Source organism: Peromyscus eremicus, chromosome 16_21 (genome assembly GCF_949786415.1).
Source record: "Peromyscus eremicus chromosome 16_21, PerEre_H2_v1, whole genome shotgun sequence".
NCBI lineage: Eukaryota > Metazoa > Chordata > Mammalia > Rodentia > Cricetidae > Peromyscus > Peromyscus eremicus.
In genome coordinates, this window is record NC_081432.1 from 39,669,999 (window position 1) to 39,682,032 (window position 12,034).

Here is a 12,034-nt window from a genome sequence, read left to right on the forward strand (position 1 = left end):
CAGGATGCGTGTCTTACCCACCTACTAGCTCGCATTCTTCTACCAATTCTTCTCATTCACTCTTTGGTTCATTTTTGCCACAGTGGTGGGAGGGATGCATCTTTGGACACACGTTGTTGGCTTTCAGAGTAATAAGTTTTTCCACTGTGTTCTTCTCCTGTCCTGAATGCGAATGTGAACTTCTGCACGTACACCTCAAGAGTATGTTTCTGTCTGTTATGGTTACCACGCTTCTGCGACACTCCAGCTGTCCCATGTTTGGTCTGTAGGAAGCTCCTCCAGCTGTGACCTTTGCCCTGTCTCTGCTGGACTTTCTTGCTTGCCTCTCTGACATTCAGGCATGTCTTCTCCCTGAAGCTCCAGAAAGTCTCGTGGTGTGTTTACAATACCTAGAACTGACCTTTTCCATAAGAAACTCTGGGGCTTTTAGTGGCAGCTAATATCTCTGGACCACATCTGGGTGTTAGGAACATCTGCCATTGGGCTCTTGCTTCCAGGCCCACACATGAATAATATTAGGAAACATATGCAACTTTTTTTTGTTAGTTATTTTTAGACAGAATCTTGCTAGGTAGCCCAGGTTGGCCCTGAACACAGTGTACTGCGCAGGACTGCCTCGAACTCACAATCCTGTTTAGCCTCCTCAGGTCCTAAGATTTTAAATGTGAACAACTGCAATCAGATGAGATTACTTAATAAAAAAAAAAAAAAGATTTATTTTTGTTATTTTTAAAAGTGTGTGTGTGTGTGTGTGTGTGTGTGTGTGTGTGTGTGTGTTTATGCACATGAATTCAGGTGAAGGCCAGAAGAGAGTATCAGATTCCTTGGAGCTTATCATATGGCCCTTATCAGACCTTACTCAGATCAACTGGAGACATAGACACAAGACAACCAGAGAAATTTGAACATTGACTATTTTCAAATATATTATTTAAGAATTAGTGTTAATTCTTTGGGGCCATGGCAGTAGTAGTGTGAGTTGATAGTTCAATATAAAAATGTGTAGAGGTGTAAAGTGTTTGCCACCTGACTGTGAGGGCCAGAGTGTCGATTCCCAGCACTCACAAATGGCAGAAGGGTGTGGCACCTGAATGGTAGCTCGGGAGAGCAAGCTGGCTAGCTAAACTGGGTCTGCAATCTCTGGGTTCAAGTCAAAGACCCTCTGTTGACATGTAAGTGAAGTGTAACCGGGGAGACCAGATGTAAACTGCTGACCTTCATGTGAACATGCACACACACATGATCCTACACATGTGAGAAAAATGCACAGACTTTTATACATACATAAAGGTTGGGAATATATAGCCTGGGAAAAAAGTTTATTTGTAAAAAAAAAAAAAAAAAAAAAAAAAAATTTAAATTTTACAAAGTGTGATTTACCATTTAATTGATCTTAATGATGATTTTTAAAAACAAAGCATATAAAAGTGAATATTTTACCAAGAAAATACTAATACTTAAAAATAAAACTATGTGGGCACGTTTTTATCATATTTATTTAATTACAGCACCAAGGGCCAAGCCCAGAGCTTTTCATGTAAGGCAAGTGCTACACCATCTGTTTATTTAGAAATGGGTCTTCTGTGTGGTCAGGCCAGGCTCAACTCCGTCCTCAAAACTGTAGGCACACGCCGCACCCTGCTTTGTGTGTGTGTGTGTGTGTGTGTGTGTGTGTGTGTGTGTGTGTGTGTTTAAGGCATGAAGACAGTAAGAGATAAACCCAGAGGACAGTGTTGGCACATGTGCCTAGCTCCTTTTGTCTCTGTGACGGAGTACCTGAGAACAAATGTCATATTGGTTGGTGGTTTCAGAGGTCTCCAGTCACGGTCATCTTGGATCTGTTGTTTGTGGGTCGCAGTGAGGTAGAACACCGTGACCGAGGGCGTGGAAGAACCAAGTTGCTTGTCTTACAGTGACAAAGAAGTAGAAGTGTGTGGGGGGGGGGGACCAAAACAAGACACAGTTCCCGAGAATATGCCCACAGTGACCTACTTCATCTAGGCCCCATCTCTAAACGTTTCTGCTACCTCTCAATAATGCCGTAAACTTATGAACCCTGGGATGGAGGGATGACTCAGCAGGTAAAATCTCTTACTGTTCGCTCTTTCAGAAGGGCAGAGTTTAGTTCCCAGCACCCATATCAGTCCCTCACTACGACCTGAACTCTGTCTAGCTCTGGAGGACTTAGCTCCCTTTTCTGGCTCCCTTGGGCACCCTCAAACACGTGTTGACAGAGACTCACATAGACACACACTTATACATGAATAAAAATATTTTAGTAAATCTTTGAAAAAAAAAAAACTTAGGATTCCACCTGTAGATTAATACTTTAACAAGATTAGAACTTTCATAACCCAGTTTCCTCTCAATGATTGGCCCACCATCCAGGGACCAAAACTTCAAGGTGTGCAAAACACAGCCTTGAATTAAAGCAAATAAAAATGTTAAAATGCTTAATAATTTAAAGGAGTTAGTAATAATAGCTAACACAGTATGCACTAGAGCAGTGGTTCTCCACCTTCCTAATGCTGCGACCCTTTAATGCAGTTCCTCATGCTGTGCTGACCCCCCAACCATAAAATTACACTTCATAACTACTTATGAATTAGCTACTTCATAACTGTAATTTTCCTACTGTTATGAATCGTAATGCAAACACCTGCATTTTCTGATGGTCTTAGGTGATCTCTGTGAAAAGTTCGTTCAACCCCAAAGGCGTTGTGGCCCACAGTTTGAGAACTACTATAAGCATTCTCTAGAAGCCCTGTCAGTTCTTAACAAATGAAAGAAAAGGAGAAAAGTTGAGCAGGCTATTTGCTTATCTGTAAATCCCAACACTTGAAAAATTGAGACAAGAAAAACAGGAATTCAAGTCCAGCCTCAGCTACATAGTAAGCATGAGGCCGATCAGGGCTACATGAGACCCTATATCATAACAAAGTAAAGTAACAACAAAAACATCAGCATCCCAGGGTCTGATGTGGGGGTCCTCATTCCCTCTCAGCCTGTTGGCCACCAGGTTGACAGGACAAGAGGCAGTAGCAGTGACTGAAAACTTTGTACTGCAGCCCGTGAGCATCAAAGGAGACAGCTCTCCAGGAGACAGACTTCAGTGCATCAGCCCCACTTTATTCCAGAGTATAAGAAATATGCAGGATTGAGGAGCCTGGGGACAAACGCTAATTAGCATTAAGTGCACACTCCTATCATAAGTGTGGCAGTAAGGTCCTATCCAAATGGCTAGAGCACTTGCCTAATTACTATGTGGGTCATCAGGGGAAGAGTGTTTGCAGGTAACTGTGACAAGGGTCACCCTTGAGATAAGTCAGGCATCCTGGGCCTAGAGACATCCTCCAGATAAGGCTGGGTAGAGAGCAGGAAGCTTTGCTGGGGAAGGAAGGTGTTTCCATAGCCTCCAGGCTACGGTAGACTGCGACCTCTACCAGCCAGCAATGTCTTCCAACAGTCTAACACGTATTTGTGAAAGAAATTCAAATAATCAAAAATCAAATGCACATATGTTTAACCTTATAACAGTTATAGTTTAAAATGTACTGAAACTGTGACATTCAAGGAAAGGGGCTTCTGTGAATGACAAATGTATAAATTAGGAAAATCTTCCTGCCGAGTAGTTTAACAATGTGATCTGAGTCTTGGAAACATTTGTACTTGATGACCTGTTATGCCCTTGGGACTCTTCAGCATCGACATAATTAGAGACACAGATAAAATGTATGTTCTGGGTTTGTCAGGGTCTTCTCATAAAGAAAAGCAGGAAGCAAGTTTATTCAAAAAGAAAAAAAAGAAAGCTTTACAGCATCTTAAAATGTGAGGAAATCATCACAATTATGCCTTCTCATGGCAAATAATTTATCAGTAGGTGAGCTGATTATTCATCACAGAGTATAAGCTGCAGAGTAGTGAAATACTAGTTAGCAAGAAAAAGTAATCAATTATTTATACACACAATGTGATGAATTTTAGAGTACGATGCAGAGCAAAAGAAGATTAAAATGTAAAATGAAGGAGGGTATATTTTTGAAGCTGCATCTGTTGAATTCTAGAACAAACAAGGCTTGTCTATGTCTAAAGAAGTGGGTACCTCTGAAGCAAGGGGTTTTCTTTCTTTTCTTTTTTTTTTTTGGTTTTTCGAGACAGGGTTTCTCTGTGTAGCTTTGTGCCTTTCCTGGATCTCACGCTATAGACCAGGCTGACCTCGAACTCACAGAGAACTGCCTGGCTCTGCCTCCCAAGTGCTGGGATTAAAGGCGTGCGCCACCACTGCCTGGCGCAAGGGGTTTTCCTACAAGTTCATGAAGAACTCTCTCTGGCTCAAACTCATCCCCTTTGCTTACTTCATTTCTTCTTTTGACTTCGTAAATTAGACTTCAAAATCCATGTGTTCCAAGAAGAGCTAATGAAACAGCGAAACATTCACCCGACAGCCTTGATCAGAAAGAGAGCTGGGCTAGTGCTGTATGTCAGCACGTCTCTAACTATGTGAACACCAACAGAGATAAGAAAGTAGAAATGAGAAAGGCGTACACTGAGAAACATGGACAACCTTTGTGTTAGAGAAACCCGTAAAGATCCCTGAAGCCTCACTTCAGGTTTGGATTCCCTATTCTCTGCCTCCCAGCTCTGGCCCTTCGGGTCTTCAAGTGCGGAGCGTGTGGACCTCTGCCTCTGATGACCTCTCTCCTGCTCTGTGGCTATTGAATTCCTGCTTCACCCGCAGCTCTCAGCTCAGTCTTGAGCTGTGTCCTCCCTGTGCTGGATTAGGTCAAATCCCTGTACTACCTGCTTTCACTGTCACTCACTCTGACGTACCTAGTAGAAGCAGCTTACAGGAGGAGAGATTTCCTTTGACGCAGAGCTTGAGAGGGATAAGTCTGTGGGCAGCTGGTTCTGTTTCTGGGCCTAGAGTGAGTGTATTGTGTGGAGATGCTGCTGCTGTCAGAATAGACAGGAAGCAGAGAGAGCCCCACGCAGGAGTCGGGGACCAGGTGGACTGTTTAAAGGCATGTGCTCTGGGGCCTCTTCTTCCAGCGAGACCCACCTTCTAAAGTTTCCAACCAGCTGGGGTCCAACCATTCAACAAAGGAACTTTCAGTGATGTTTCATAGAAAAGCCACAACATACATTATCCCTCTTCCTGGCGCTTACACATTTTCATTTCTTTGGGTCTACATGTTAGCCTCCAGAATGGCAAATTTCCCTAAGACTTCTGACGCCAACTGTAAAGTTGATCATTTTCCCCAAATCACCCCCACCTTTGAGAATTTGATAGAGAAAACTCACAAAACTCACTGAAACCCATTACAGTCACAGCTGTATTTATTTCGGGGGTGGGGGTGGGGATACAAAGTAGACTAGAAAGAGAAAGAGGGCAGAGGCTGGGCTACAAAGTTGTTGTGATGGACACTTTGCTCCACTGTGTGACTATGGGCAGGATATTGACCCTTAGGGAGCTCCCCAGAGCTCTGGTACCCAAAGACTTCTTGAAGCTTCTTCATGTAAGTATGATGGATTGATTGATTGCCCGTGTGTTTGAACACCGTCTCTGTCATTCTGTCTGTGTCCAGCCTCTACTTCAGACTGCTTGGGTATGGAAGGCTCCACTCCCGGTGACCTCATTTAAGGATGACTTAACATCATCAGTTATTGTAAAGATTATAGTTCAGCAATATGCGTCAATAAACTCTTAGGTGTGGTCTCAAGGGTTCACCACCATTAGCAGACACTCCTGCCACTTTAGGAAAATCCAAGGGTTTACCTTGTTCAATAAGTAATTGCTGATTAAATGGCAGCACACTGGGAGTGTGTAATGTACGTACAGAAGGAACAAGCAAGGAGATTCTCTTTACTAAATTTTCCTGTTGCCTTTGGGACCCTACTCCTCATACTGGGTCGCCTTGCCCAGCCTTATACACGGGAGGTGCTTAGTCTTACTGCAACTTGATATGCCGTGTTTTGTTGATACTCATGGGAGACCTGCCCTTTCCTATACAGAAATGGAGGAGGAGTGGATTGTGGGGTAGGAACAGATGGGAGATGGGGGAAGGAATTGGGAGGAGACAAGGGAGGGGAAATAAATAATAATAATATAAAGATAATATAAATTTATTTTAAATTTTTCCTGCTAACACAGCACGCATGTATTGATTTGGATACACCATCAATTGTGTAAAAATTGTAGTTCATGCATATGAACTACATGCATATAGTATATGCATAATAAAAATGCTCCCCCAAAAGAGTTCAGGGTCTTTCCCTCTATAACAAGCTGATAGATTCACAACACGCCCCCACGGTTGGGCATGTCCGGTGGACCTAGACACTTCCGCCTAGCCAGTTCCAGGTCAAATTAGCCATTTCCGGGTCAAGGCATCTCACATGACCAGGACCCAGTGGCCATGTGATTTAGTGCATGCGTGGAGTAGCCACATGGACCTGTGTACACATGTGCCATGCAGCCTTTATAAGCCGGCGCCGTATTCCCGGCTTTCTTCTTCTTCTTCTTCTTCTTCTTCTTCTTCTTCTTCTTCTTCTTCTTCTTCTTCTTCTTCTTCTTCTCCACACGCATGTCTCTTCCGCAGGCCTGAGCATTTGTCTGTCTCTCTTATCTTAATAAAACTCTTGTTAGTGGATTCTGACGTGTTTCGTGACATTTCCTCGCAGGGTAAGAGCGCCGCCAAAATAACACAAGCAGCACCCTCAGCCACTGAGTGAGGGATTAAATTGAACAGAACTCAAAGTCTCTTCCAGCTCCAACGACAAGCTATTTGTCCTTAGGGAAAAAACAGGCTGTAGCAAAAGACTCGTTTACTATCACAGACTCTGGGAGGTTCAGCCCCTCGATAGCCTGCTCCCAGGGTCCAGAAAAAATCTACAACCAGCTGATAATCTAATCTTTGACAATATTAAATGAATCTATGTACACAAAACTCTATAGTCCATACACTTTATTCTTCTGAGTCAGTTCTCTCTCTACACAGCTTCTATCTGCCCTCATGTTTAGCTCCTCTCTGTCCCTTCTCTTCCTGTCCTCTCACAGCCCTAACTAAGCTCTTATGCTCTTGATCTCATCTTCATCTTCAGTTCCTCCATCCATGCTCATTCCTTCCTTTCCTACTCTCCTGACCTAAGCCAATCCATCTACCATCTGCAAAAACTCTGCCTTGTTCTTCTTCTCTGGCCATGCAACTCTGATCCAAGCTAGGAATTCTCCCCCAGTTCTCCCTTACCTGGTATGCAAAAAGCCCTTTTGTTCTGAGTCAATTGCTCTGGAATGCCATTTAGCCTATGTGGGGAAGGATGGTCTGAGCTTCACTTGCACAAGAAACAAAGCTATGCACCTACACATCTGCCTCTCCCCTACTCTTATGAAACAGGCTTTGTTCCTGTAGGGGTGTTACCTAGTTCAGATCAGCAGTGGGTCTGTGAAGCTTAGACTGTTTGTTGTTATGGCCTAGGAGTATATGGGTGCACAAGAAATTGATAGAAGGAAACAGCTGATATATTAAAAACCGAATAACATCAAATATTCCTTGATATTTGACTTCTCCTCCAGAAGGATTCCTTGATCCTTCTAGGTATAGCTTTATCATATACAGCTGAATCTCTATTTCATATTCTTGCGGCCTCCAGCAGTTTACATGGCTGCATGAAACTTGGAATATGTAAGTTTTCAAGAAACAAAACAAAACAAAACAGAGTAGTTCAGTTGGTCTCCAAAACTCATCTTTAGTATGTGACAATATAGTTTTGAGTCACAGCACTGCAAGTTTATTAGTTTGATGGAATTTGGCTCCTTGCCTAAACAATCACATTTTTTTTTAATCCATGGTTAATTGTATCTTGGCACTTAGATTACCTAATATGGGTCTTTAGGATGTGACTGATAACAGTATCAGTTATGTCTCTACACCAGAGCTTCCATGCCCTCAAATCACAGTCCTAGCAGAGAAGAGTCAACTTTTGAAACATTGTTTTTGGCTTGTTTTGTTTTGTTTGAGACAGCCTATCTCTGTGTATCTCTGGCTGTCCTAGCTCTGTAGACCAGGCTGGCCTTGAGCTCAGAGACCCACCTGCCTCTGTCTCCGGAATGCTGGGATTAATGAAAAGCCTGTGCCACCACCACCCAGCTGAAACATTGTTTTTAATTCAAAGTGATGCATAGACATTCAAATATAGCCAACATTTCAAAGCTCATTATCCAGCAGATTATTACAAGAAGTTAAATGTTCTAAACACATTTGCAACACACACACACACACACACACACACACACACACACACACACACACACTAAAAAAAAAACGTGCAAATGCCACTGCTCCTGACGTGTTTGTGAAATGCTGCTTTCTCTGGCTGTTTCAGTGTTACCCCAGGCCGTCACCCAGTTTGAAGAACTGGTGGGAATGGCAGAGACCCTGCTTAAGGGCGGAGGAGTGGCGTCCACACCAGCATCTACCCTCTGGAGAGCAACCAACAACTCCTCCCCAGACTCCTTTGCCTCTCTGTGCAGTAATTCCAACTCCAGTTCCAGCTCCCCAAGTTCCCTGAAGGCTGAGGAAGAGCAACATCCTGGTGAGAAGCAGGTTGGTTGGAATACTGCCCCCTCAGGTTCTCTGAAAACATCTGGACACACACACACACAAAAAAAAAAAAAAAAAAAAAAAAAACCAAAGGAAGGGTGAAGCCCTGGGGTCTCACTGCAGTAAGTGTAGGCGGATTTAGTATCTAAAGGTCCTGACCATTGGTTCCCTATTACAAAGAGTCCTTTTATTTTAACAGTGAATGTTAAATGTTAAATGTTAATGTTTGTGAAATGGACACCAAATTTAGAAAATTAAAAGCAAATACTGGCAATAAATGCAGCTTTTGAACTATTAAAATTCTTACACCAGTTATAGAAGTAGACATGCGAATCTTTGTGTCACTGAGAGAAGTGTGGGCCTCTGCATGCTTCATGTGCACAGCCGTTCATGTGTTTCCTGTTCCTCTTGGTCAAGAAACAGAAACTACAAATGTAAAACTTTTGTTAAAGTCAGGTATAAGCCTAAGAAAATAGCTCTTCCAAGGTGGTGATGAATGAGTGATCTAATATCAGAGTATCTGAATCTTGGTATGTAATTTCCTATTGCTATGCACAACAGATTAGCACAAATTTAGTGACTTCACTTACATGAATTTGTTTTCTCGGAGTTCTGAAGTTCAGAATCCAATACAGGGCTCACTGGTATGAGGTCAATGTGCAAGCAGGAGCATTCTTTATGGGAGACTCTAAAAAGGAGTCTGTTTCCTGCTCCTTTGAGTCACTGTGGTAGAATTTGGTTTCTAGTGGTTGTAGAAACGAATTTCCCATTTCTTTCCTGGCTGCAGATGGGTCATCCCCGTTTCTAAAACCCCTAATGCTTGGCTTAGGGCTCCGCCCACCATCTCACTTCCTGCTGGCTTAGGGCTCCGTCCACCATCTCACTTCACAAGGGCTTAGGGCTGTGTCCACCATCTCACTTCACAGTGGTTTAGGGCTCCATCCACCATCTCCCAGTCAAGCCCCTCACTTCGAATCTTTCCTCCTGTCCCCCCCACTTTGTTTTGGTCCCCTTTCTACCCACATCATCAGCTTTTAAGGACTCATTGAGCCAACCTAACTGATCCAGAATAATCTCCCATCTCAAAATGCTTAGCTTTCACTACATTTCTAAGTCTCCAGTGAGATAACATATCCACAGGAACCAGAGGTTAGGAGGGGGCATCTTCTGAGAGCCATGATTCTCCCAAATATAAGTAGGATAGGTTGATCTTAAGGCATCACATTTAGAATACCTGAGAAAAATTTACATATATTCCAAGCAAATACCTCATAAAGGCTGACAGACATGTCAAATACTACTATTTCCTAAAACTGAATGTAAAATATACACTAAAAGTACAAAATACCACCGGGCGGTGGTGGCACACGCCTTTAATCCCAGCACTCAGGAGGCAGAGCCAGGCGGATCTCTGTGAGTTCGAGGCCAGCCTGGTCTCCAAACCGAGTTCCAGGAAAGGTGCAAAGCTACACAGAGAAACCCTGTCTCGAAAAATCAAAAAAAAAAAAAAAAAAAAAAAGTACAAAATACCACCTTAAAAGTGCTGATGTTTTGTGGTTTGTCTTAATTAGCATTTTTATTTCTCCAGGTATCATCTCTTTTTCTAATCTCAGTTATCATTTCTTTTTTTTTTTTTTTTAGTTCAAGATTGAAAAATGGCAGATTGCCCGTTGTAATAAGAGCAAGCCTCAGAAATTTATTAATGACTTAATGCAAGTACTTTACACAAACGAATACATGGCCACACACAGTCTGACTGGAGCAAAATCCTCCACTTCAAGAGACAAAGTTGTAAAACCAGCTATGAACCAGAATGAAGTTCAAGAAATCATAGGTGATCACCGGATTGCATTGTATTTTCACACGACTGCTTTTTTCGTTAAGATGGTTATTAAATCTGGGCATGGTGGTACATTCTTGTCATCTCGGCACTTGGGAGATAGAGATGGGAGGCCCAGCAGCTGGGTGTCATTCTGGCTGCATAGCAGTTGCCACCCTAGGCTGCATGAGACCTTATCTCAAAAAGAAAAAAAAACAAATGGATATCCAACCAAAAGTAAAGTGTCTATAACTGAGAAGTTTGAATTAATAAAATTCAAAGCTTCGGGAAATAGCAACTTCACCATTTTCAAATTTCAGTAACAAACTGTATTGTCTTCTCTTTCTTAGTTATATCCCTCGGGTATTGTTTGTTTCTAGAAAGAGATCATTTTAACCACATAGTTTTAAAATTAGTGAACTGCCTTAAAAACAATGATCTACCTTTCCCAGTTTTTGGTTTGGTTTGGTTTTACAAAAAAAAAAAAAAAAAAATTTAGAGCACCTCTGACCAAGCTCTTTATATAACTAAGATCACTCTTAGTTAACAAGTGATCTATTTATTTTGACTAATGTTAGAAATGAATAAGAATCAACCCATGGCAGCTTGGAGCAAAAAGCATGGAGTTGATAGCAAATAAAAGAGTTAAAGCTGAATGATGTCACAGGAAGACAAGCATACATGATGTGTTTATGATATCTCCTTTCTGTTAGCTTTTGCTATGCTTTGAAAACCCGAGTATATCTATCTGCTTAAATATGTCATGACAGTTTGGGCTGCTTTTGTAAATCTGAGCCAAAGCTGTGTTTTGCCTCGTTCATAGGATGCGAACTCCTCACAGAGTGCTCTTGTGTGTGGCTGTGATCTTTTGCAGGAATAACAAAGCAGGTATTTCCCAACGCAGATGATGTTTCAATTAGAAGGATGATAGGACAGAAACTGAATAACTGCACCAAGAAGCCGAATGTGAGCAAAACTCTTAACTCTCAGGATAGTAAGTAGACCCAAATGGTATGTCTTCCAAATGTTCACGCTCTTCAATGGAACAGACTCTCTTCTGCTGCTTTCTGTGGACTGGCATTTTCCAGATGCTTAGCTGGGGGACACTAGTGGCCTGTGAGATGTTACTAGTGCCCCTGTGGGTATGAGGAGGACTAGCCAAGGATCTAAATTTGGGAAGTGCTGAGTTCTCTCAGAAGTGTGTCTCTTTCCCTGGCTGAACCTCTAAGATACTGGGATGGGTATTGGTAGGTATTAAAATCAGTAGTTACAGTTTAATGGTTTGGGGGTTTTGTTTGTTTGTTTGTTTGTTTTTTTAAGTAAGGCATTGCCCCATGCAAACATGTGAAGTGGGATTTTGGCCACTCCAGCTTTGCAGTGAATCTTTCTGCTGTAATTTATATTTGATGTAAAGGCCCATGAGGTAAAGGCTTTGTCTCCTGGTTAGTGCTTTGGGGAGCTGTTAGGAACTCTGGGAGGTTAGGCCGTATGGTTATTGAGGTGTGCCTTTGAAGGAGACTGAGAGATCCTCATCTCTTTCTCTTCTTTTTTGCCCCTTCCATCCGTGAGGTGATTCACCACACACTCCCCTGGAGCTGTGCCTCACCACAGACCC

General features: G+C 42.4%; 1 protein-coding gene across 1 annotated transcript in view; it reads left to right on the plus strand.

Annotated features, from left to right (window-relative positions):
- Positions 1-11,421, plus strand: part of Bend6 (BEN domain containing 6) — a 34,204-nt gene extending 22,783 nt beyond the window's left edge. Inside the window, exons 3-5 of the mRNA XM_059282073.1 lie at positions 8,383-8,603; positions 10,242-10,434; positions 11,294-11,421. Of these exons, the coding sequence (XP_059138056.1) occupies positions 8,383-8,603; positions 10,242-10,434; positions 11,294-11,421 (542 nt within the window). The remainder of the gene's footprint in view (positions 1-8,382; positions 8,604-10,241; positions 10,435-11,293) is intronic.
- The last annotated feature ends 613 nt before the right edge of the window (positions 11,422-12,034 follow it).